The 25,645-nt window shown below is 35.5% G+C and overlaps 1 protein-coding gene across 1 annotated transcript in view; it reads right to left on the bottom strand.

Annotated features, from left to right (window-relative positions):
* Positions 1-1,990: 1,990 nt before the first annotated feature.
* The window catches only part of rab26 (RAB26, member RAS oncogene family), a 105,413-nt gene continuing 81,758 nt past the window's right edge, over positions 1,991-25,645 (bottom strand). Inside the window, exons 6-9 of the mRNA XM_016527417.1 lie at positions 7,250-7,315; positions 7,031-7,087; positions 5,691-5,767; positions 1,991-2,752 (exon numbers count right to left, since the gene is read on the bottom strand). Coding sequence (XP_016382903.1) covers positions 2,650-2,752; positions 5,691-5,767; positions 7,031-7,087; positions 7,250-7,315 — 303 coding nt within the window. The 3' untranslated portion in view covers positions 1,991-2,649. The remainder of the gene's footprint in view (positions 2,753-5,690; positions 5,768-7,030; positions 7,088-7,249; positions 7,316-25,645) is intronic.

The following is a 25,645-nucleotide window of genomic DNA, read 5'->3' as shown; positions in this document are numbered from 1 at the left end:
GTGTTTTATATGTGAGCCTGCAGCACAAAAGCAGTGTTAAGTCGCTGGGGTATATTTGTAGTAATAGCCAACAATACATTGTATGGGTCACAATTATTGATTTTTCTTTTATGCCAAAAATCATTAGGATATTAAGTAAAGATCATGTTCGATGAAGATATTTTGTAAATTTCCTACCGTAAATATATCAAAACTTAATTTTTGATTAGTAATATGCATTGCTAAAAACTTCATTTGGACAACTTTAAAGATGATTTTCTCAATATTTTGATTTTTTTGCACTTTCAGATACCAGATTTTCAAATATGGAATTGTATCTCAGACAAATATTGTCAACCATACATCAATGGAAAGCTGGAAATGTATTCAGCTTTCAGATGGTGTATAAATCTCAATTTCAAAAAATGACCCTTATGACTGGTTTTGTGCTCCAGGGTCACATATGGACCTAACTGTATATACTGTATATTTATATAAAGGAAAGAGCTGCAATGTGATGTTGTGTCCATGAGAGGTCACTGTTAGATCATATTATTGAGACACCAAGGCAGAATTCACTTCACTGTCCGATTTATTGTTGGGAATACAATACACATTACATAAAAACTTTGAAAAAAAACCCCATGTCAACACTTAGATCAACGCTTTGCGTTGACCTCTACCAGATAGAAAAAAGATCTGTATATCATTGCTTGTCATTTCTGTGATATTACCTGTTCATGTGATTTCTTCACAGGGGAAAACAAAACTGAATTGAACTTATATACATCAGTTGATTTGTCATCAAAAATCTCTGAGCAGCTAAAAATGGCACATCAGTACAAATTTCCTGACCAACAAAATATTCATTTCAGGCCATATACTGGTCTTCCTTTAGTATCAGATGATAAAAATATGAACAACAACAACAAAAACAACAAGAACAAAAGTGCAAAGGCATAGTACTGAAAATATTTGTACAGCACGATATACTAAACTATCCACAGTACGCATAGTATCGACGTAACATCAAGTTGTTAAATTCTGGCACATTCTGAACATCTCTTAAAGCTACTAATTCTAGTTAAAGCTTTCTATATATTTAGCGTACAGGACGATACTAAATTTTTAACAAAACACTAATTATATGTTATGCAAACTACTGTAAGTGCTATATGATGTTTTTCATGTACAATACATACATTCATCTTTCATATCAGTTCATATTTTATGAAGACATTGACAAATAACAATGACAAAAGTGGAGAGAATATGACATGAATATGAGCATGTGCTTCTGTGAGTGTAAAGAGGCCACGACTTCTTTTGACAAACTTAATCAAACTTTCCGTCTGTCAACAGAATCCTGTTTTCGCACAGAATTAAACAATTATATATAAAAAGGTAACTGTGACTTTTTATCTCACAATTATGACTTTTTCCCTCACAGATTTGATCTTTTTTCTCAGATTTCTTAAGTTTATATCAATTTTTTATTAATTTTTTGCTTCCACCATGGAAAAAAAAAAAGGTAATTGTGACTTTTTATCTCAGAATTCAAACTTTCTTCTCACAACTGTGTTTATCTCTCACAATTTGGACTTTTCTTCTTAAAATTGCAAGTTTATGTCTCACAGTTTTGAGTTTAAACCATGCAATTCTGCATTTTATTCACAATTACTTCTTGCAATTCTTTACTTATCTGAATATATATATATATATATGACAGAAACAAGCTTCCATATTTTATGTCGTCGATTAGCTTTGGATTGTAGTGTAATGTGTGATGGTTTATTCAAAAAAGAGAAATGATCAAATTGTACATGACATAGAGAAAGTCTAGCAAATTTAACCTTAAAGAGACACAATCAAAAGTTTACAACTATCATTACCAAGGCTTTAAAAACAGAAAGATAAAAAAACACAATGTAAATCAGCTATGTTCTTTTCATTGGGGGGTGAAGAAGCAAATCAAGATATGCAACCTGTTGCATTAAAATAATAAAAGAATAAAATTAAGCATCTCACTAACACAATTTTAAAAATGTTGCACTTATTTTTCAATGTCTACAAAGGACTCATTTTGTAAGACATTTACCAAATGAGACTGAAACCACAGAAAACCGCAAGTTATAAAAAGATAAGTCTTTGTTAATTATGCTTTTACACTTGTAATTTTCTCTGTGCTGAACAACCACGTTTATGACACACTTGAGGGTATTTTTAACAGGAAAAGTGGTATATAATTGGGTTCAAGTGAAGCTGCCACAGAAAAGTACATCTAACTAAGTAATTGGATAACTGAATGATTTTGCCATGTAATAAAAGCTAACTTTGAGACACACTGGTCATGAGTGTTGAACATACATTCACAGCTGCTTGGAGCGGTGGGTCTGTGTTTATTGAGGGTGTGAATATTTAAGCACGTGCCAATTGCATTCTGATGACTGCTTCTCTTTACACCACGTTAGCTTCGTGTCGTTCGCTATTGTTTGCGAGCTGTGAAGTGCATGGAGGTCCAAAGAAAGAACACAGCGTTTGAAAATGAAAGTCTCCAGAGCCGCAGAAGAATATCTGACAGGCATCCAATTTATGCGAGAGAAGAGGATGAAAGTGGAAAACACACAAACAGACAGACAGAGAGATGGATGCGCACGAGCGCGCGCGGCTTTAGGAGCGACAGCAGCCGACTCCCTTCATCTCCTTGTTAACATACTCCTGCAGCTGAAACTTTGGCTCGTTAGGCTCCTTCATCTCCCTGTGCTTCAGTTCCCTGAGAAACAATTACAAGCAATTACGCAAATCCAGTAACTGTGCAAACACGCCCCAAAATCAACACTGTACACATATTTACACAGGAATCAATATTTTAACAAATATATTATTATTTCAAAATGCATTATTTATATATTAAAAACGTGCACAAATATTTTAACAAAAACACCTTGAAGTTAGTTCAATATTATTTGATTTATTATGAACAAATTATTACATTAAAATGTAATTTGCACTGGCAATACCCCACTTTACGAGTCAGTTGTGAGAGTTATTCACATACATGCATTTGACATGCTTTTATCCAAACTGACTTTAATTGCATTCATGTTGTATATTTTTATCAGTCCATGCATTTGGTGGCAATCAAACCCATCATCTTGGAATTTCCTAGCACCATGTTTGAGCTACAGTTTGAGCTACAGGAATGCATGTTTGTGAATAAGTCATAATTTAATAAGCTGGCTAAATTGGATTACACCTGCAGCAAAACAAAACGCCCCCAAGTGCAACATTAATTGCACCCAGTGCTGGGTAGTAACTGAGTACATGTACATCTGGATTACGTAATCAGGTTCCACAAATCAAGTACTTGTGATTAAATTATATTACATTTTAAAATACTCGTAATCAGATTACAGTTACAGCTACTTTTTTATGTATGTAATGGATCATGTTAAAGAAGTAAAATTTTTGTCATGTAATTTGGAATCAGTTACAGACTACAATTTATAAGTAATCTACCCAGAACTAATTGCACCAGGCAAACAGTACTAGGTTTGTCAATAAGATGCCATTTAATAATCATTTACATAGAAAAGAGGTGTGTTTGCACTGAAACTGAATTTAAATAGCACTACACAATGATTATTTAGAGAGAGAAAAAAAGAAAATGCAAAATACAGGCACAAATGAACATTTGAAATGAATAATGCATATTGTAAGACGCTTCGGATAAAAGTATTTGCTAAATGCATAAAAGTACATGCATTTTTAGCTGGTATAAACTGGTTAAATTGAAAGAATAATCAATAAGATGCATCTTGAAATTTGTGCTGAAATACTGCATGGGAAAGTGGCGCAAATGTATTAGTGGATTCAGCCCTCTGTTTTCACCAACAGACACACAATGCTGCTGTGTGAGCTAACAAACCAGAACATTCAGAGAACATGTGAGCAACACTCGTTTCCCGTTATCACCATATTAACATATCAGATTTTTACACTTTCCGAAGAAAATTTGAGTGGAGTTTGCCTGTGAAAACATGCTAGAGTGCTATGGGTGGTTGCTGTGTGGTTGCTAAGGCGTTTTGAGTGTTTTGAGTGTTTTGCTATGCAGTTGCTAAGGTGTTTTGAGTGTCTTTAATGCATTGCTATGTGTTTGCTATGAGGTTGATATGGTGTTTTAGTGTGTTGCTAGTGCTTTGCTATTGTGATTTAAGCATTTTTGAAAGTATTGCAATGTGGTTGCTATGGTGTTTTAGAGTGTTTCGTTGGTCATACTTTGCTATGCATTGCTAAGTGGCTGCTGTAGTATTTTAGTGTGTTGCTATGGGGTTGCTAAGGTGTTTTAATTGTTTTTAATGTGTTGCTATGCAGTTGCTATATTGCTTCAGTGTGTTGCTATGCAGTTGCTGAAATGTTCTGGGTGAAGGTGTTTTAAATGGTTTTTAATGCGTTGCTATGCAGTTTAGTGTGTTGCTATGGGGTTGCTAAGGTGTTTTAATTGTTTTTAATGTGTTGCTATGCAGTTGCTATATTGCTTCAGTGTGTTGCTATGCAGTTGCTGAAGTGTTCTGGGTGAAGGTGTTTTAAATGGTTTTTAATGCGTTGCTATGCAGTTTCTATGGTGTTTTAGCGTCTTGCTATGCGGTTGCTAAGGTGTTTTAAGTGTTTTTTAATGTGTTGCTGTGTAGTTGCTATGGTACTTTAGTGTGTTGCTATGCTGCTGATAAAATGTTTTAAGTGAAGGTGTTTTTAATATGGTGCTATGTGGTTGCTATGCAGTTGTTATGGTGTTTCAGTGTGATGCTATGCAGTTGCTATGGTGTTTCAGTGTGTTGCTATGCAGTTGCTAAAGTGTTCTGAGTAAATGTGTTCTGTGTGGTTTTTAATGCGTTGCTATGTTTGCTATGGTGTTTTAAGTGTTTTTAATGTTTTGCTATGTGGCTGCTATGGTGTTACAGTGCGTTGCTATGCGGTTGCTATGGTGTTTTAGTGTGTTGCTATGTGGTTGCTAAGGTGTTTAAAGTGTTTTTAATGTGTTGCTATGTGGTTGCTATCGTGTTTCAATGTGTTGCTATGCAGTTGTGTTCTGAGTAAATGTGTTCTGTTTGATTTTTAATGCATTGATATGTGGTTGCTATGGTATTTTATTGTGTTGCTATGCAGTTGCTATGGTGTTTTAAGTGTTTTAATATGTTGCTATGTGGTTGCTATGGTGTTTCAGTGTGTTGCTATGCAGTTGCTAAAATGTTCTGAGTAAATGTGTTCTGTGAGATTTTTAATGTGCTGCTTTGTGGTTGCTATGGGGTTTCAGTGTGTTGCTATGCGGATGCTATGGTGTTTTAGTGTGTTGCTAAGGTGTTTTAAGTGTTTAATATGTTGCTAAGTGGTTGCTATGATGTTTCATTGTGTTGTTATGCAGTTGCTAAAGCGTTCTGCATGGTTTTTCATGTGTTGCTATGCTGTTGCTAATGTTATGTGTCTGTAAACGGTCTTCCAGTATAAAGATGAATCAGTACATATTAGCCCCACACAGAATGTCCTGATTTTAGAATTGTGTGTTTGTTTATTAGATATCTGGGCTAATTTGATCATGCTTTCAGCTGCCGTTAAGAGAGCGGCTCTCTCAGCTCCATTTACAGTAGAACACGTTGCCAGGTTTACTCAGTGGGTAAAAAAAAACAGATTCTGTCTGAAAATGAATGACTTACTTGGCCACAGCAGTGAAGGCCAACTCCACATTCAGACCTGATTTAGCACTGGTTTCCATGAAGGGAACGCCAAAGTCCTTTAGAGAGAAAGAATAAATGCTCTTCTTCCTTCTTTATAACATACAGACACAAATTAACATTAAAAATAATGCACATTGCATTTATAAAGAGTGGGATCAGTGCACATGTGTGTGTTTTTGTGTCACATGTGCATAAATAATTTAAAAGGTGCAACCTCTCAAAGACAATAATAGAGGCTAAATAAGGCATAGAGAAACTCCTGATAATTTACTCACCCCCATGTCATCTTATAAGTCGAAAAGAAATAACATTTTTGAGGAAAACATTCCAGGATTTTTCTCTATATAGTGGACTTCAATGGAGATCAGCGGGTTGAAGGTCCAAATTGCAGTTTCAATGCGGCTTCAAAGGGCTCTACAGGATCCCAGCCGAGGAGTAAGGGTCTTATCTAGCACAACAGTCGGTCGTTTTCTAAAAAAAATAAACATTTCTATACTTTTTAACCACAAATGCTCATCTTAGCTCGACCTCAAGCATTACATAATCATGCACACGTGACATCGGCGGAAGTACCGACCCAGTGCTTACAAAGTGAACGTGCAAAGAAAGTCAAACGCCCTTTAGAAAAAAAAAAGGCAAAACAATAATGTTGGACAATTTTGAAATTGGAGGAGAAAATGTGATGCAGTTTTTCACCCTTTTTGAACCGGAGTACACAGACGAAGAACTAACCACGTGTGACTTTTCCAGTGTTTATTACGCAATGCATGAAGTAGCGCATGCGCATCGCTGAGCTAGTGCAAGATGAGCATTTGTGGTTAAAAAAGTATATAAATTTTTATTTTTTAAGAAAATGACGGATCGTTTCACTATATTAGACCCTTTTGGATGACATGGGGGTGAGTAAATTATCAGGGAATTTTCATTCTGGAAGTGAACTAAACCTTTAATTTAGTCTGTTATGTATTTGTAATTACTGTTTCAATTAATGCATGAAATGCATTAGTGAAAACTGCACATACAGTGATGTGTTCCCATTTAAAGATGCATTCAGAAATTTTCCATAGTTTTACACATAAAGATTAGTATTTAAAAAAATGATGATTAGTATTTAAAAAAACTAATAACTGCATAAGTTTGTTTGTGTCACATATGTACTGTAAATAATTGTGCAACCTCTCAAAAACAATAAAAGAGGCTAAATAAGGTGAGCGATTTATCTTGTCTGCAGTTGATTTGTAGTTACTGTTTAAAGGTTTAAAATTACATTGTCCCTTAAAAAGGTTTTACTAATAAAGAATTAAAAGTATGAGCCAAACCTTAGCCAGTTTTTCACCCTCCTCTCTCTTCACAATCCTTTCATGTGTGGAATCGGCCTGAAACATCAATCAATCGCTCAATGAATCAATCAATAAACAATGCATTATGCATTAGTCTTCAATGTTTTCTACATTAATGATGTATGAATTGATGCAACACATGCATAAGGGCATAAGGTTTCACATGACGTATCTATAAGGTTCGGCAGGTTCACTGACCTTGTTACCCAGAAGCATGATCACTACGTTCTGCTGAGTGAACTCGTGAATCTCTGTGAGCCAGGCCTGCGAAAAGAGAACAACGTACAGCAATTGTACTGTAAATTTACAGGAAATGACCACAATCTCACATGCAGGGTGTAAATTATTCTGTATCTGGTTTAGGGTCCCGATAAAGTTCACACTTGAATCACTGAGCGAGAAAGAAAACGGCAATATTTTCCAACACGGTATGAGAGGGCAGGTCATTTCAAGGAGTGTTTAGTCATTAAATCGCTGGCGGTTTTGCTAGGGTGAATTTGCAGTCACACTAAAAAATAGAGCTAATAAGGAAAACCAGGAGAAATGACATTCGGGAGAGGAGAGATAGATTAAAAGAGAAAGATGGTGAGAGTGATGAAAAAAGCCCTGCGGACACATGAAGCCTGACCTCGGGTTAATGAAAGCCTCCTGTTAATATTGAGAGCAGGGAATCATAGCAGTGATAAAATTCAGTGACACGCCGAGTCAAACAGTAAGGGTTAGACACGTCCCGAGTCGCATAATCATCTTCATCTCTCACACACACACACGAGCATTGAAAGACATGCTGAATAGACAGAGATAGACTCTCATAAAAAAAGGTACAAAAGCTGTCACTGGCACAGTACCTTTTAAAAGGTACTAATATGTGTCATTTAGGTACTCACATGTACACTTTTGGAATTAATATGTACCTTTAAGGTACTTATAGGGGTAAATAAGGTGCAAAGGAGTTTCTTTTGAAAAGGTACCGACACAGACAGCTTTTGTACCTTTTTTCCTGAGAGTGTATACACCTTTAACACTGATGAAAATGAGGCTGTGAGGAACACATGTACAGTCTTTACAGTGGCACGCACTGCATAAAGGTCGTAAATCACATAATTTCACTTCTTTTAAAACAGAAAGACGATTTGTCAGCTGAACGATCGCTGTGTTGTTAATCAACAGTACAATCCACTGAACGCGCTGTACTTCAGTCCCTCGCAGCCTTGTTTAATTCCTGTAAGAAATTACATATGGTGCTACGCTGACTAATGTGTGTTGTTCATACTACAGTTAATTCTGTCACACAGTTTAGGGACCAATTTTCATTATTAACTAACTATTGACTATGACTTTTGCCTCGATAAACTCCTAATTTGCAGCTTATTAATAGTTAGTAATGGGCTCGGATTAAGGGATCTAAATGCAGTAGCCTGTAAGGCATTAATATGTACTTTATACTGCAAGTACTAATAAACAGACAATATGCTAGTAATATGCATGCTAATAAACAACTAGTTAATAGTGAAAATTGGTCCCCAAACTTAAGTGTTAGTGTTAATTCTAAACTATTTACAGTGGGTACGGAAAGTATTCAGACCCCCTTATCATGCTGTGGGGGTGTTTTTCAGCTGCAGGGACAGGACGACTGGTTGCAATCGAGGGAAAGATGAATGCGGCCAAGTACAGGGATATCCTGGGCGAAAACCTTCTCCAGAGTGCTCAGGACCTCAGACTGGAACTAAGGTTTACCTTCCAACAAGACAATGACCCTAAGCACACAGCTAAAATAACGAAGGAGTGGCTTCTCAACAACTCTGTGACTGTTCTTGAATGGCCCAGCCAGAGCCCTGACTTAAACCCAATTGAGCATCTCTGGAGAGACCTAAAAATGGCTGTCCACCAACGTTTACCATCCAACCTGACAGAACTGGAGTGGATCTGCAAGAGGGAATGGCAGAGGATCCCCAAATCCATGTGTGAAAAACTTGTTGCATCTTTCCCAAAGACTCATGGCTGTATTAGATCAAATGGGTGCTTCTACTAAATACTGAGCATTTTTCAGTTTTTCTTTTTTAATAAATTTGCAAAAATGTCAACAATTCTGTGTTTTTCTGTCAATATGGGGTGCTGTGTGTACATTAATGAGGAAAAAAAATTAACTTAAATGATTTTAGCAAATGGCTGCAATATAACAAAGAGTGAAAAATTTAAGGGGGTCTGAATACTTTCCGTACCCACTGTATGTGTTCACATGTAACCCGTCCTGCACTGTTCATGACGTAAAATATACCTTAATTCAGGGGTTTGCAAATGTTTTTGTCAGCCAACCCTTAAAGGGACAGTTCACCCAGAAATAAAAATTCTGTCAGCATTTTAAAAAAATACTAGGGAAGTCAATCGGGACCATCAAGTGTTTGGTTACCAACATTCTTCAAAATATCTTATTTTATGTTCAGCAGAAGAAAGTCATACAGGTTTGGAACGACATGAGGGTGAGTAAATGATGACAGACTTTTCATTTTTGAGTGAACTATCACTTAGGACCGGCCACATGACAGTTACTGGAGAAGTTCAGAGTGGAGAAAGACAAACTCCCACCAGAGAAACGCACTCTGATCCTCACACACTTCCCCAAGTAAGACACAATACCGTCTTCTAATACACACTCCAGCACCATCACTCTCACATAGTGTAATTGAGCATGTTTGTTTGTTTATTTGTGTGTGTGTTTACTAGGTTTCTTTCCATGTTGGAAGAAGAAATCTATGGAGAGAACTCACCCATTTGGGAGGCAGACTTCACCATGCCAGCCTCAGAGGGGACACAGCTGGGGCATCAAACAGGTGTGTGATGAGCTGGTTATTAGGGATGAGCATTTAGATTAATTTTGTAATGTAACAACAATTTACTCAAATTCAAAACTAACTAAAAAAAAAAAAAAAAAAAAACACCCAACTTGATCATGAGCGAAATTAATGGTGAAGTTTTTTTTTTTTTTGTGGAAATATTGGAATAACTGGATTTCATTTGTGAAATTTTGCAGCTGTGTGTGTTCAAAATTGTGTGTTAATTAGTAACATAATGAATAACCATGGCAACTAATTACAAACGGAACGCTGGAACAAAGGAAACAGGAAACAAAGAGAAACATTCTAAAAGTCATTGAAACCGAAACTAAAACACCTCAAATAAACTGTGACAAATATTAAAACATTTTTTAGTAAGTCATTTATTTTGATTGTTTTTATTTTTAGATATATATATATAGGGCTGCATATATATTATATACATTATTTGTCATATATTGTAATTTGAACTGCAATATGAGTGATATTGCTACTGCTGAGACATCCAAACACAAATATAAACAAAAATATTTATGTCTTAAATTCATCACTTTCAAACATTCAAACCTGGGCACTCTTATATCAAATCATCGAGCTTTAAATTTAAATGCTGTAAATCAGTCAGAAGATATTAAACGTATAATGTTGATATGTGGAACGATTTTGGACCATTGACTTTTTTTGAAGTCGAGGTGTCTCTTATCAACCTAAAAGGGTTCATTTTGTGATTATGGGGGGTGTGTGTACATCCTCTTGTCCAGGCTGGGATTTGTAAATTGCTTAAAATGTCCAGGTTTGTCTTTGTTTTCCTATTGATTTGGACTACAGTCCTCATACATTATACGCATGTACACGTACTTGCATTGCTTTGGCTGTCCTCTATAGATCCCACCTTCTCGCACACCACAGTTGGATTGGTTAATTATGCACAATGCATGCATACTACTTTTCAGTCATTAACAAGTACAATCATGATGGGAAAACAAAACCAAACCTGGAAATTTTAGGCAATTTAGAAATCCCAGCCAGGAAATACACAGGGCGTATGGCCACCCCATGTAATAATGATCATCTGATTGTTCATTATCATGCTTATTTCACAGCTCCGGTCCGAATAAATAAATGCAAAGGCATGCACATCTCTTCTTACCACACCTTCAGCTCTGCAACAAGTGTTTTCAGGCCGGGATTTATCACAGCATGGGCTTTTCGATAACATGCGTTTGCCTCGATGCATGCAGAAGACAAAGAAATGTGTTGCACAGTCTGTCTGTGTGAAATCTCTGCTTTCGCATGTGCATCTCTTTGCGGTCGGTCTAAATGCGGCCGCACTCCCACGCTCTCGTACCCTGACTCATCATCCCAGACTCTGAAAATGGGTCGCTCTCTCCACGCCTCTGAAACTCACTCACCCTCATTTGCATTTAAAAAGCATAACAGTGCTATTTAGCAATCTGTCATTAAAGCCCTGTACTATATCAGTGTGCATGTTTCTTTCCCCCCGGGCCCGGCGTTTGATCCCTCTGCTGTGTTTGTTTCATGTTCTGCTTCCAGGCTTTTTTGAAAGTACAATCAACACCGGTCCACCGATACGCTTGATTTTCTTTCATAGGCCGAAAAATAATTCATTAAGGCAAGAAGGCTGTATTGAATGTTTGATTTGTGTTATTCTGACTAAAAGGCCACATTTCAAGAGCCCTCTGGCCAACAGTACGGCATCATATCTCAGATTACAAAAACAGCTCACTCGCATTCACAAGCAACCAGGACCTGGTTAGTACATATACTGTATGTTTAATGTGCACTGCAAAAATGATTTTCTTCAGTATTTCTTGTCTTGTTTTCCAGTACAAATATCTAAACATTTTTGTTAAGTTTACATTTCCAAACATTCATTTTGCCATTCATTATTATTACAATTAATGGCAAAATGAATGTTTGGAAATGTAAACTGATATTTTCTGCTGACACACTACAGCGAAAGACAGAAATAACTCACTTAAAACCATTTTTTAGCTGCTGAAAATACTAGTGTTCTAATCATTTTGGCCACTACTGTATATGAGGAGGTTAAGGAGAAAATTATTTTATTAATTATTTTATTATATTATTAAGTCTTGTTTTCTGAAAATAAAAATCTAAATTAAGTGAGTTTATACTTAAAACAAGAAAGGTTATCTGCCAATGGGCTCAGAACAATAAACTTAATTCAAAGGGAAAACAAGTTTATTTTTCTGAGCCCACTGGCAGATATTTATTATTGTTTTAAACAAACAAACAAAAAAGACTCCATCAAAGATCAAAGATCTTGTCATTTTGCTTAAATTCTTTGTTTCTTTCTTTGATTTATATATATTATTAGATAGAGTTAGATTTAGATAATGTTTAGATATTTTACTGAAAAACAAGCAAAATACTTGTTGTATTTTTATTTATTTCGGTCAGTCTGCTGATGTTGTCAGGCCGATATCCGATATTAAATTTCATCCATACTCATTTTATTTTATTTTAGATTACTTTTATCATTATCTAACACTCACTTAAAGTTAATCTGTAAACACTGTTAAATGTAATCAGCAGCAAATCTGAAAATAAATATCTGTTTTTACACTGTAGTGTTGTGATGCCAAAATTCAATTTTAGCATTTAAAAGACTATGTTATTTATTTATTAATTTACTTACTTGCTTTACTTTTTTAGTTACACAAAATTGTGTTGAATTATAATATTTACCACTTATCGGTTATCAGCTGTATGTAGAAAATAATAATCAGTAAGAGTTCAGTGCATTCCTACTAATACACCTCAATGAAGTTAGTTGTTTATCAGAGATTTTCTGATGTTTAGAGGTTAGAGCATCAAAGGTGTGACGTCAACAACTCTCCAGCTGGATCACATGACTGATATTCAATGGCCTTCACGTCACCAGAGTTTTACCACAGAGCCTATAAAAATGCCATAAATGAATCCTATCTGATGCAAAATTCAAAACGACATTTCATTAGAGGGTAAATATCATGTGAATCGGCATTTATTCTAAAGAAAGACTCGTTTCAAGCAAATTATTTCCAAACTCAAGCCAATTCAGCCACTATGTTGCGGTCAAAAATTAGTATTGAGGATTCTAGAATATTTACTTATACTGACGTCGAGCTGCACCTCTTTAAAGTTACGTTTCAAAGGAAAGTAACAGTTTCATCTCATATTAAATTATTTCCCTTCACAACTTGCGACTCCTCTGCAGTTTCTCACAGGAGATGCGATTGGACAAGTGGTCAAGCCCTCAAAACCCCTGATAAATAAACCTTCTGTAAAGCTTTATCAGGAAATATACTGTAAAAGGTTATACATAAGCTGCTCTGTTCTGTGGCAGAAATAGCAACACAGATGCAATTTAAAAACACATAAGTTTTGTTTAAAAAACAACATTCCGAATAAAAATAAAATTTCATAAAATGCTACAAACTATATTATCTTGACAAATCTGCAACCAGTGCGAGACAAATGTGCTTTTGCTCAGGATAAAAATAGAATAGAAATCTCCATTTGCTTTTTTTTCAGGTCTTAGATAACATACAGATATGTAATCTTTTTGGCAACCACATACCAGTGATAAATGAATGCATGCATGGTTAATCCAGATGTTATTTTAAATTCCAGAGTTAATTTAGTTCACCCCCAGGCCAATCAAGATGTAGATGAGTTTGTTTCTTCATCAGATTTGGAGAAATGTAGCATTGCATCAGTGTCTCAGCAATGGATGCTCTGCAGTGAATGGGTGCCGTCAGAATGAGAGTCCAAACAGCTGATAAAAACATCACAATAATCCACAAGTAATCCACACCACTCCAGTCCATCACTTAATGTCTTGAGAAGACAAAAGCTGTGTGTTTGTAAGAAACAAATGAATCAAGACGTTTTTAACTTCAGACCGTTGCTTCTGGCTAAATAATCCAAAATAACATTTCTTCACGAGGAAATAATAACGTGGCGTGAGGATATTTTCAGCAAATCAACAGTAAGGCTTTATCAGTTATTCAGCCGATATTAAAGGCAGGGTATGTGATTTTTCAAAAACACTTTAGAAAACTGATTCGGGCCGAATAGCAAAACAAACTTGTAGCCAATCAGCAATAAGGGGCGTGTCTACTCGTGATGTAGAGGAGAGAGCTTTCACGGGGATTTGTTGCTCCGCGCCGCTCACGTCCGTAGACACGGTGTAACATTGGTTTTGCTTTGTTTCACAGAACTAATCGTTGCCTGGGTTGCGTACGTATATGTGGGGCGGAGCTATCAAAATAGGGGCAAGACCCTTTTGGGGTAGGGGTGTGTTTGTTTTGGTGATTTCAAATATCAACATTGGCTACCAGGAATCACTTACTCTGCCTTTAAAGCAATATTTAGGGTATTTTATTCTCATTTAGACCACTAGATGGCACACAAAGTCACCACAGCATTTTCCTAAACATCCACATTTTCATGTTGCACGTGAAAATTTTGCTAATCCTTGACCTGATCATGAGAAGCAACAAAGTTAATTCTGCACTAATTTGATCTAATACTTAATGTTTTTCAAAATGTTATATATTTATTTAGGAAATGAGAATCAATAAAAATTACAGAATATATTTTAAAACAAAGGTCTTGTTAATTTTCACATAATAATAAAAAAAATAATAAAATACAAAATAATAATAGAATAATAATTTTAAGTAATTACATCAACAGCTTTTATACTAAAGGACTTGTGATAAAAGTGACCCTGTTGAGGATAAAATCCTAACAGTTGACATGATAATAAAGTTGGGTGTCCACTATCATGTAATAAAATATCATATTATTGTTACTACTGTAAAGCCATATTAAATTATTATTATTATTATCTCCTTCAAGTAATGTAAGAAGCTTTCAGAATCTGTACTTCTTTGAAAATGTTTTTCTGTAATAAATTAATGACAGTATATTCACTGAACAAAAAAAATATTTTATTTATCAGCATAAACAGAAAACAGCACATTTTGCTGAAGTGGCTGTTTTGAACTTATTAAAACATATTACTTGAGCTAAAGTATTTGTAACAATAATCAAGCGCTGAGTTAAAGCTAAGCCTGTTTCTGTCAGAGAATAAAAAAATAACAAGTTACTGCAACTTTTTTTATAGAAACACAGAATTGTGAGGTATAAATTCAGAATTCTGACTTTTTTTCTCGGAATTCCGAACTTTTCTCTTTGAATTCTGTTTAAATTTTGCAATTCTGCCCATTTTTTCCCCTTCTGCCACAGAATAAAAAATAAAGTTAATTGTGACTTTTTTTCCTCACAATTCTGATATTTTTCTCTCAATAGCAAGTTAATATTTCACATTTTTGCAAAAAACTTTTTCGAGTTAATATCTTGCAATTCAGACTTGTTTTCCTCAGAACTGCAAGAAAAAAGTCTGAACTGTTAGATAAAAAAGTCACAATTAACTTTTTAATTTTTTTACGCCATGGTGGAAAAACGCTTCTATAAAAACACCCCCTCTCACTGCCTCATACAATTATATGATTTTTAAACAAAACAAACCACTATTATGATTTATTTTCCCACAAAATGTGCTGCTCCATCAAGTGTTCAATAAAACCTTTCTTTCTTTCTTTTTTTTTTGCTAAAAATAATCGAAACTTGGGCCCAATTTTCTCTAATATTACATACATCCACACAGCACAGCTATTAGAAATTAATGTCGAAATCCTCAAACACTGAGAGAGAGACTCCGCTCCAAACCATTTAATTGAAACGTAGCGCGGGGGTTTCAGAGCTGTGACAGATGAAGATGTGCATATCAGGAATCTAATGGAATGGAAGATGCAGATGCACTAAGCAAGAGTGATAAATGAGTTTTATTTACCGAAACGTCCAATAAAACATGACGAGAATATAAATGGAGGAAAAAGAGGATGTGGCGAGAATGAGGAAAGCTTTTATAACAGAAGATAAAGGGAGAATAATGTGAAGTTAATCAAAGTAAATGGTGATAAACACAACTGAGATGAAGAGAAGAAGAAACAATTATGCAGAAGTAAATGGACTGGCATGACTTTATTGCAGGAGAGTGAAATGAAGAAGATAAATGGAGGAAGAAGACAGAAAGAGCGACCGTTCTCGGCCAAAGATCTTTAAATACGGTCTGGTTTATTCATCTTATTTAGCGACGCAGAAGGAAAGTAGTTTGTCAAGCTATAAGTTACTCATGATTTGAAGTAGTCCAACTACAGTCAAGATACTGACAGAAAGTTACTTAAGAGACCATAAACAGAGCAGAATATATCAAATAGTGTTTCTGACTGAATGAATGCATGAATGTACACTCTTCAAAATAAAGGTGCTTAACAGGTTCTTCACAGAGATGCCATAGAAGAACCATTTTTGGTTCCACAAAGAAGCATTCAGTCAAAGGTTCTTTAAAGAACCATCTCTTTCTCACCTTTTTATAATCTGAAGAAGAAACCACAAAGAAGCTTTTGTGAAACAGAAAGGTTCTTCAGATGTTAAAGGTTCTTTATGGAACAATTTAGACAAAAAAAAGGTTCTTCTATGGCATCGTGAAGCACCTTTATTTGTAAGAGTGTATGTTACACAAAATACAACAAAATAAATCTACACTGTAAAAATAAGTGTAGACTCTAAATTTCAGGGTTATTTTAGTATCACTGAGATATTATTATAGTTTATATTAATTAGTTGTTATTAATTTGAATTAGTTTGAATATTTGAGTGTAAGTTTTAGTAATTTTGTGGGGTTTTTTGTCATTTCTTATTTTTTTACTTATGTATTATTTTTTTTAAACATGCATAATTTTCCTTAAATTTTATTTCAGTTTTAGTTATTTTAGTACATCAAGAAAATCCAAATTATGTATTTTTAAATTATTTATAATTATTATTTCATTTAAAGTTTATCTTATTTAGAGTAACAACTTTTAATGGGTTTAGTTATTGATAATAACCCTAAGTTTACAGTAAAAACAGCAACATCAAAATGAAATATAATCACAATGATGTGTCACACAAGGACTTCTGGTAATGTCCTTTTACTGTTTTTGACTGTAAATTCAGTAAAATCACATTTAATGTGATGATAAACCGTTTTTCACTATATACGGAATCTTACACTTAACTAATTATAAACATGTAATTATTGTTGCAATTTTTACAGCCTTCTGTTACAAAATTGCTTTATACTGTAGAACATAATTAAGTTTTAACGAAATATTTTGCTAGAAAAAAAGGGGGGGAAAATCCTCCAAATATTTTTGCATAGAGATTCAATCAGTCAGATCACTCTGATCTACTAAATAGTTTCTATGCATGTGTTTGATTTAAAATTGTGCATTTACAATTTATACATTGCACTGTCTCAAAAAAAAAAATGGCTGCAGAATTAATTAATTTTTCATCTTTTCATCATTTTTAGTTTAGTTTTAGTTCTTTCCTCCTTTAGTTCCTAGTATTAGTTACTTCAGCTGACTTACTCAAAATTGAATAAGAATTAGTTCTAGCAATTAAGTGTATAATAATTATTAAATAAATATCCAGATTTAACATTTAGTGTTTTTAACTTTTACTTTAGTTAACAATTATTATTATTATTATTATTTTCAGTTTTCTCTAACGATAATAACACTGGCTGTTTTATAGTATATTTATAGTATGAGTTGAATAAAGAGGAAGATTGAGTCTCGCTGGCCTTCTCATCTACTGACTCGATTGACTTTTCCTTGCACGTCTGTGGCCACAATCATCTCTGCATGACACAGGAGTGATTCTGCTGGTGCGTTTGGCAGGCTGGTCTCTCCCACACGTGTCACACTCTCCATGACCTCCCATCTGCTCCGTTCCTCCCCGTCTCACGCTTTTGTTCCCGCTCGCGCTGCACGATTTCTCACGCGGCTGAGGTCCAGGACTCAAGGTTTCCGCTGGGCCTCCTGATGCCTCATCGCAGTGTTTGGATCAGTGTTGTGTGCTGTATGTGAGCGGAGCGACAGTAATTTCCTCTCTCTGCTCAAAGCCGTCTTCAATCATCTGCTCCAGCTTTAGTCCAGGGTTCCTTTTCCTGCTCTCCTTCACTGCTAAAAGAAAACCTCGCCAAACTGCGCTGTGTGACAATTGCATTTTCTCATGCAATGTCCTAATAAAACTAACTTCTAAAAAAAGTCTTTGCTTACCAAGGCTACATTTATTTAATCAAAAATACATAAAAAAAAAAAATCTGAAATATTATTACAATTTAAAATAACTGTTTTCTAAGTGAATATTTGTTAAAATGTCATTTATTTCTATGATCAAAGCGGAATTTTCAGCATCATTACTCGAATATTTAGTGTCACATGATCCTTCAGATATTAATCTAATATGCTGATTTGCTGCTCAAGAAACATTTCTGATTATTAATGTTGAAAACAGTTGTGCTGCTTCATATTTTTGTGGAAACTGTGATACATTTTATTTTTCAGGATTCTTTGATGAATAGAAAGTTCAAAAGAACATGTATTTATTTGAAATAAAAAATTTTTTAACATTATAAACGTCTTTACTGTCACTTTTGATCAATTTAAATGTATATATATACACTGTATATATATTGTCTAGGTGTGTATATTTATTCTTATTGATTAATTTTTGTCCTTTTAACTCTCACAAAAATACCATATAACTTTTGCTGAAAAAACATGTCAATCTGTAACACACCAAACTTTCCAACGTTTTCAAATTTGTAAAGAAACACATTATTATCTCAAAATATATAAATTACTTATCAAAATAACAGAAGAAAACATAAAACATTGTTATTGCATTATTATCATTATCTTGTAGTATTACTTTTTTTAATCATCATATTTTCATCAACAGTGTCTTTTCATTTAAATCATTAATTTTGATGAGATTAATAATGCTGATAGTCAGTGTTAATTTTAGAAAGAAAAAAAAATTACATTTTTGATCATTGTCCAAATAATATTTCACAAAATCCATCTTTCTCTCTCACTATTACATCTAATACTGTAGTTTGTTACTACAGTTAATGTGGTTTCTGACACGCTATTACATTATGAGCCATCTTATGCTCATGAATATCAAAGCGAGAGAAAACGTCACGGTTACGTATGTAACCCTCGTTCCCTGCAGGAGGGTACGGAGACGTTACATCAGTGACTGTCGAATCGGGGATCTCACCGGAGAGCCCAATCACCTTCTAGTGCTAACAAAACAAGCCAATGAATGTTGGCGTGCAAGCTTTGCATCGCGCAATTACATACGTAACTGAGACATTCCCTATCAGTCAGTCACGTTCGACGTTACATCAGTGACTGACGAATTGGGGATCCCAATGAAAGCACCACTATTGCTGACCTCCTCCAGTGCCTTGCGAAAGCCGGCAAGTTCCCCCACGCCAGTTGGGGCGGAAGATAGGACAGGGTTCAAGCAGAGGAGTCCGTCACTGCTGTTCCCTGCAGTGGGATATTGGATAACACTGGGAAAGCGTACCCAAGTTGGGGAACGCTACGAAAGCCTACGGAACGCTACGGAATTATGGCTGCCTCCACGACTTTGGTGAAGACACGAGGCGACAGGGACAGCGTCAGCAAAAAATGCATTTCTGCGTCAACATTGTGAACAGGAGCTTGTGAAGGGCCTGGTTCAGAACGCGCAGGTCCAGGATTTGTCATAACCCACCGCCTTTTTGGGTACAACGAGTAAGGGCTGTAAAACCCTGACTTCATATCGGCTGGAGGGACCGGCTCTATCGCATCCTTCGCCAGCAGGACTGCAAATTCCACTCGCAAGACAGGAGCATCCTTGTCCAGCACCGAGGTGAACCGAATGCCCCTGAACTTGGGGGGACGCCGAGTGAACTGAATCTCATAGCCAAGTCTGATGGTTCTCGTGAGCCAGCGAGACAGCCTGGGGAGCGCTAGCCAGGCCCCCAGAAACCATGTAAGCGGGACCAGGGGAACCACCTGAGCGGAGGTGGAGGCAGCGGAAGGGTGCCCTCGTCGACGAGCGGGCTAGTCGGTCCCTGCTGCCCGCTGGCGAAAGGAGAGGGTGGACGGAAGTGTTGAGGCTGTTTCTTGTACACTGCCATCCTCGCCCTCTTGCGACCCGGAGAGATAAGAAACTGCTCTTTTGTTGAATGTTTGGGCATTTGTTTGGTGCAACAAAACAAAAAGGGAACAAAAGATACTCCACCCGGCCCTCCTCCGGGGGAAGGAGTGGTGCAGTCACCATCTCCTGAAGAGCAGGATCCAGAGTCTCTGGGTCGCCCGTACCGCTTTACGGGTCTGGCAGGGGCAGAGACGGGCTGCGCCACTTTCCTAATGCCAGCTCCACGCTGCGGCCAGTGTGAAGGCTGCTGCTGGGGCTGAGCTGGAGCGGAGGTGGAGGCAGCGGAAGGGCGCCCTCGTCGACGAGCGGGCTCCAAAGCGAAAAGCTGAATGTGCGAATGCACATTATAGTTGTCCTGCACGCGGGGCAAAGCTCAAAGCTCACACGCCAATATTCATTGGCTTGTTTTGTTAACATTCGAAGGTGATTGGGCTCTCCGGCGAGATCCCTGATTCGTCAATCACTGACGTAACGTCGAACGTGACTAACTGATAGGGAACTCAGATGCTGTAACTTTCAAAACAACCTTCATCTCTCCAAAATGGCAAAACTCTACCTCACGCTGCTCACAAAGAATCCTCCCTCACTACCATCAAACTCATTTTGAAGCTTTGCCCTCTCACACTCACACAATCCCATCCCCTGTTTTCGGATAATATAATATAATAACAATATACGCTCTGGTAACTAATATATTGTTATGGTATAACCTTCGGGCGAGACAGAATGAGGAAAAACAGTGAAATTAAGCAGCGCTGCTGTGGGTCTAATGGTTATTGTGTTTAATGGCTCTATCAAAGACTCGGCGCTACTGTAATCAGCCGCGTTGTTCAGCCACAATCGCGCGGCTGATTGCGAGACATCTAAGAGAGCTGAACTGATTGCTAAAGTTAGTTTCATCCTCTGAAGAAAATTAGACTTCTCCATTACAATCTGGACAAGAGCGAGCCAGGAGAATAAAACTAATTAAAACTTCTGAAGAAAACAGAAGTGAAGAAATTATTAAACATATATGTATGTGAGATGAATTCAGTCTTGAATCAACATACAAATGTAAGTCTACATTATAACCATATGAAATTTCAATTATAATCTGTGCTATTTTAATTACTAATAGTACTACTATACAATATATACAGTATTACAAATTTATTTATTCATCCGAAACTAACTAAATACTCGGGCAAAGCTTGTTTTATACACTGTGTTCAAAAGTTTAGAGTTGGTAAGATTTTTAATGGTTTTGAAAGAAGTCTTTCACTCTTTCACTCATCTAGGCAGCATTTATTTAATCAAAAATACAGTGAAAAAAGAAAACTGTTTTCTATGTGAATATATTGTAAAATGTAATTTATTTCTGTGATCAAAGCTGTATTTTCAGCATCATTACTCCAGTCTTCAGTGTCACATGATCTTCAGAAATCATTGTAATATGCTGATTTGCTGCTCAAGAAAGTTGTGCTGCTGAATATTTGTGTGGAAACTGTGAGAAATTTTTTTTTTTCAGGATTCTTTGATGAATCGAAAGTTCATTTATTTAAAACAGAAATATTTTGTAACATTATAGATGCCCTTACTTTCACGTTTGATCAATTTAATGCATCATTGATGAATAAAATAATTACTTTCTTTCAAAAACTGACCCCAAACTTTCGAAAGGCAGTGTATATCTTGTCAACATCCTCAACCCAACCCAATAAAAACTCACTATCAGTCACATCAGGGTTAACATCCCACAGCCAATTACACTATTCAGGTTAATTATGAGCAGCAAGAGGAAACAGAAGAGAGAAAACAAATGGGCCGTTTCCATGCCAGGTCCAATCTTCTCCCTCAATCCTGCCGCTGTTCTCTTATCCATATTAATGCAAGCGTCCGAGGCTCTTACAAGCCACTCCACTCCGCTTCGCAATAAAGGAGTCAGAGAGAAGCATTGATTTTCTTTTTTAAATTGCAAACAACGAAAAGCACAACAAATGGCACAATTTTGGCCTGCCCGTGGGGTTTGGAGCCAGAAAAATGTGGTTATGTTTACAGATTGAGAAGTGCAGATGTGGAGCTCCAGCAGGCTCATTAAAGACCTGGAACAAACTCTATGCATGATTGCATTCGCATTTCACCTCAGCGGCCACTGCAACGTCCAGCACAGTGCAGTTTATGGAAATTATGAGAAAATTAAACAGTGAGGAAGTGTTAGACCACAGGACACAACAATGAAGAAATCCACCTTCACGCAGAAGACATTTAAAGCTTTACTTTATAAATATAAATGAAAATCTATTCATAAAAATACACATCAAAGAGTCAGAAAACTGGTCACAAAATTGTAACAAATTCATATTAAATTATATGTGTGTGTGTGTGTGTGTGTGTGTGTGTGTGTGTGTGTGTGAAATTAAAATTAATTATGTTCCAGATTTCTGAATTTTATTATGTGTTATTAACTAAATTTAATTTTAATTTAATTTAATTTAATTTCCCCTAAATGAGGTTGGGCATGGGCACACAATTATTATCAACTATTATAACTAATACTTATTAATATTAAATTACTATTTAAATATTAATATAACTACAACAAAACATAGATTATATAATCTATCATTAAATATAAAAAAAAAAATAGATAAAAATTTAAAGCTGCAAAAAAAACCTCTTGATTTTTACATTTTCCACATTTTTACAGTATCTATCTTTGAGGTTCTGCAAAATAATCTTCAGATATAAAAATAAAAGCGTATTAACAATATAACAAAGAAAACTGGTCACACAATTAACTTTACCTGATTTATTAATGACATATTACATATTAATGTATTTATGAATTCATGGCAAAATACATAAATATGTAGTCCCATACTGCAATGCACTACAAGTGAAAAAGTGATTCTAAAAAAAATAATTCAATAGCCTATCAAAAAGTTGGCAGAAAAATATTTATATCTCATTTAAAATAGACTGTTTTAACATTCATTCATCTGAACTCAAATGACAAATAAAACAAGAAAGCACAGACAAAACATTCAATCTCACATGAACACACTTTCTACGACAAGCGTTTAATTCAGTCTGTAGGCGTCAGGAGATCAGAGAGAAATATCACAGGTAGTTGTTTAATCTGTCAACCAGCAGAAATACTTGTTCTGTGTCGCAAACACTGCTAAATCATCTGAGAGCCCGAGGCGGAGAGAGAGAACAAACCCCACACAGATGGTCCTGACGGACCGCTCTGACACTGAAATACGACTGGACCATAAACCATATCATATTGAGATCACGATAGAAAGTTCACTCGATATGGATCAATCTAACAGCAGAAATAAAGGCGACAGCAGCAGTCAGTGTATGTCTCTGTAAAGCCCCGTTCACACCAAGAACGATAACTATAAAGATAACGATATTAGCGTCCACACCAGCGGACAATATCGTCTGTTTATTCTAAGTGCATGCTCGTCTGCCGCTTTAAATTCTCAAATTCATGATTGATTCTGATTGGGTGTCAATGATTTTATCCTTCATCAGCTGGGGAAAAAAATCGTTCTGAAAGTGATTTCAACGATATCGTTTCTCTGTGCCTTTATCGTTATAGCTGTGGTGTGGACCCTGCTATTCTTTAACATTGAAAACAATTTTTAGAACTATATCGTTATCTTTATAGTTATCGTGCTTGGTGTGAACGGGGCTTAAGTCTGCGAGTTCTGCGTCTCTGTGTGAATGAATGGCGTGGTTTCATCAGATACACAAACTCACGTGATGCTCGCGGTGTTTTCAGCCTCGGCGTCTCAATATATGAGGACATGAACTCATCAACTTCATCTTCAGAGTCAACTTCTGCTCTCAGAGTCACTTCACCAGCTTTACACCGCTTACTTTGAGTATAAATGATCCTCAAACACGCACTGAAAAAGAAAATAAACCCTTTCCGACAACCCGTCAAAATAAAAGTCCGGTCTAACTTGAAGAAATTATGACAGAAATATATTACGACTGTATACTAAAATATAATTCTCAAATTAATAATAATAATATTATTATTATTAAGGAATATCATAAACCAAGATATTTTTCATCCACGTTTTAATTTATACAGTTCCGTCATGCAGCATCTTATTTGACAAAAAAATTTTTTTTTTTTAAATTCAATGTTTTGTTGTAAGTTAATTATTATATTTTCAGTTGATTACATTTTAAAAGATTAATTCAATTGTATTCATTATTTTAATTAGACTCCATTTTTTACGATAAATTTGTATTAAATCATAAATCACAGAATCCAGAAAAAAATTAAATGGAGAATAGAGTTAAGGAGGGGAAAAAAATGATTTCATGGGGCCCTAAAATAAAAGGTAGCTACTCGTGGAGTTTAACTCTAAACAAAAAAGTTTTGTTTATATTTATTCTCAAGGTCTAACAAACAGTAATTAATGCTAAATGAATATCACATGATATTAAAAGAAATATTGACATAAAAAAGTGTGAAATATTGTGATAAAAAGTTCAGAAATGTTACAATTAATTGCAAAGAAATTAAATTAAATGTCAGATTTTGAAGTAGTGAGAGTGTGAGATAATTATAATACGGCAGACTGACAGTTTCATCTCAGTTCCATTGCGATCAGCGTTTTAAATAACACAGCTAAACAAAGATTGTTTCATTCAGAGAGAATTGTTTGTTCTTTTCTATATCTGGAACACTGAGTCTCTCTGAATCCCCCGGCGGTAAACAGAGAAGATCGAGGAGTAACGTGAGCGTGCAATCATACGATTACACAATGGAAACAGATGAATGACGACCTTCAAAACGGATTATAATCAGAGCAGGTCCAAATGACTCTCGGGTTCGTGTTTGATTGATCTCAACGCTCATCTGAGAATGAAGCATCGCTGCTGTTTGGCTCATTCACGCATGCAAAAATATCTTCAGGATAAAGCTTTCTTGTGTGATGTAGTGCCATCATGCCGTCATTTTCCAGTGATTAGTCACATGACATTTACGGTTCAGGTGATTGGCTCAAAAATTTCAGTGGTTCCTGTCTGTGAGTGAAAATGTGAAAATGTGTCAGTCATCCCACTGAGATGAGCTAACGGACGCCTCATACAAGCGGATCTGCTTGGTTGGGACACTTGAAGTCAGGATGAAATGAAAACGCATGCTTTTTTGTTAATGCATGTTATTGATCCTATTGTGCATATGGTTACTTTTTTTTTTTTGCCTTGTTATTTTTAATCAAAATATTATATCAATCGTATCATAAACTTACTATTTTTGTAAAAATGCTATAGTAAAAAAAATCTTAACTGGTTAACTTTAAGTTCTCTATACAGTGGTACTCTATATGGTGAAAACTGTAGTAGATGTATTAGGATATTTCATGTAATTAACAGAAAAATACTGTTAAATGTACAGTTTTTGAAAGTAAAAATGATATTTTTTTCATTTAAATAGCTATGCTTTATCTTAGTTTTTCTTATCGGTTTTGTGTTTAAATATGTTAGTTTTGAACATTAATGTACAATTTTTATTGCATTATTTTAATGTCATGATGTTGTTTTAATCAGCTTTATTAAGTTCATTTTTTTTTTACTGTAAAGTCAAATTATTATACAAATATAT

This window comes from Sinocyclocheilus rhinocerous, unplaced genomic scaffold (assembly GCF_001515625.1).
Source record: "Sinocyclocheilus rhinocerous isolate Xijiao unplaced genomic scaffold, SAMN03320098_v1.1 scaffold792, whole genome shotgun sequence".
Lineage (NCBI taxonomy): Eukaryota > Metazoa > Chordata > Actinopteri > Cypriniformes > Cyprinidae > Sinocyclocheilus > Sinocyclocheilus rhinocerous.
Note: the sequence above shows the minus strand (reverse complement) of the source record. Positions and strands in the feature narration are given on the sequence as shown.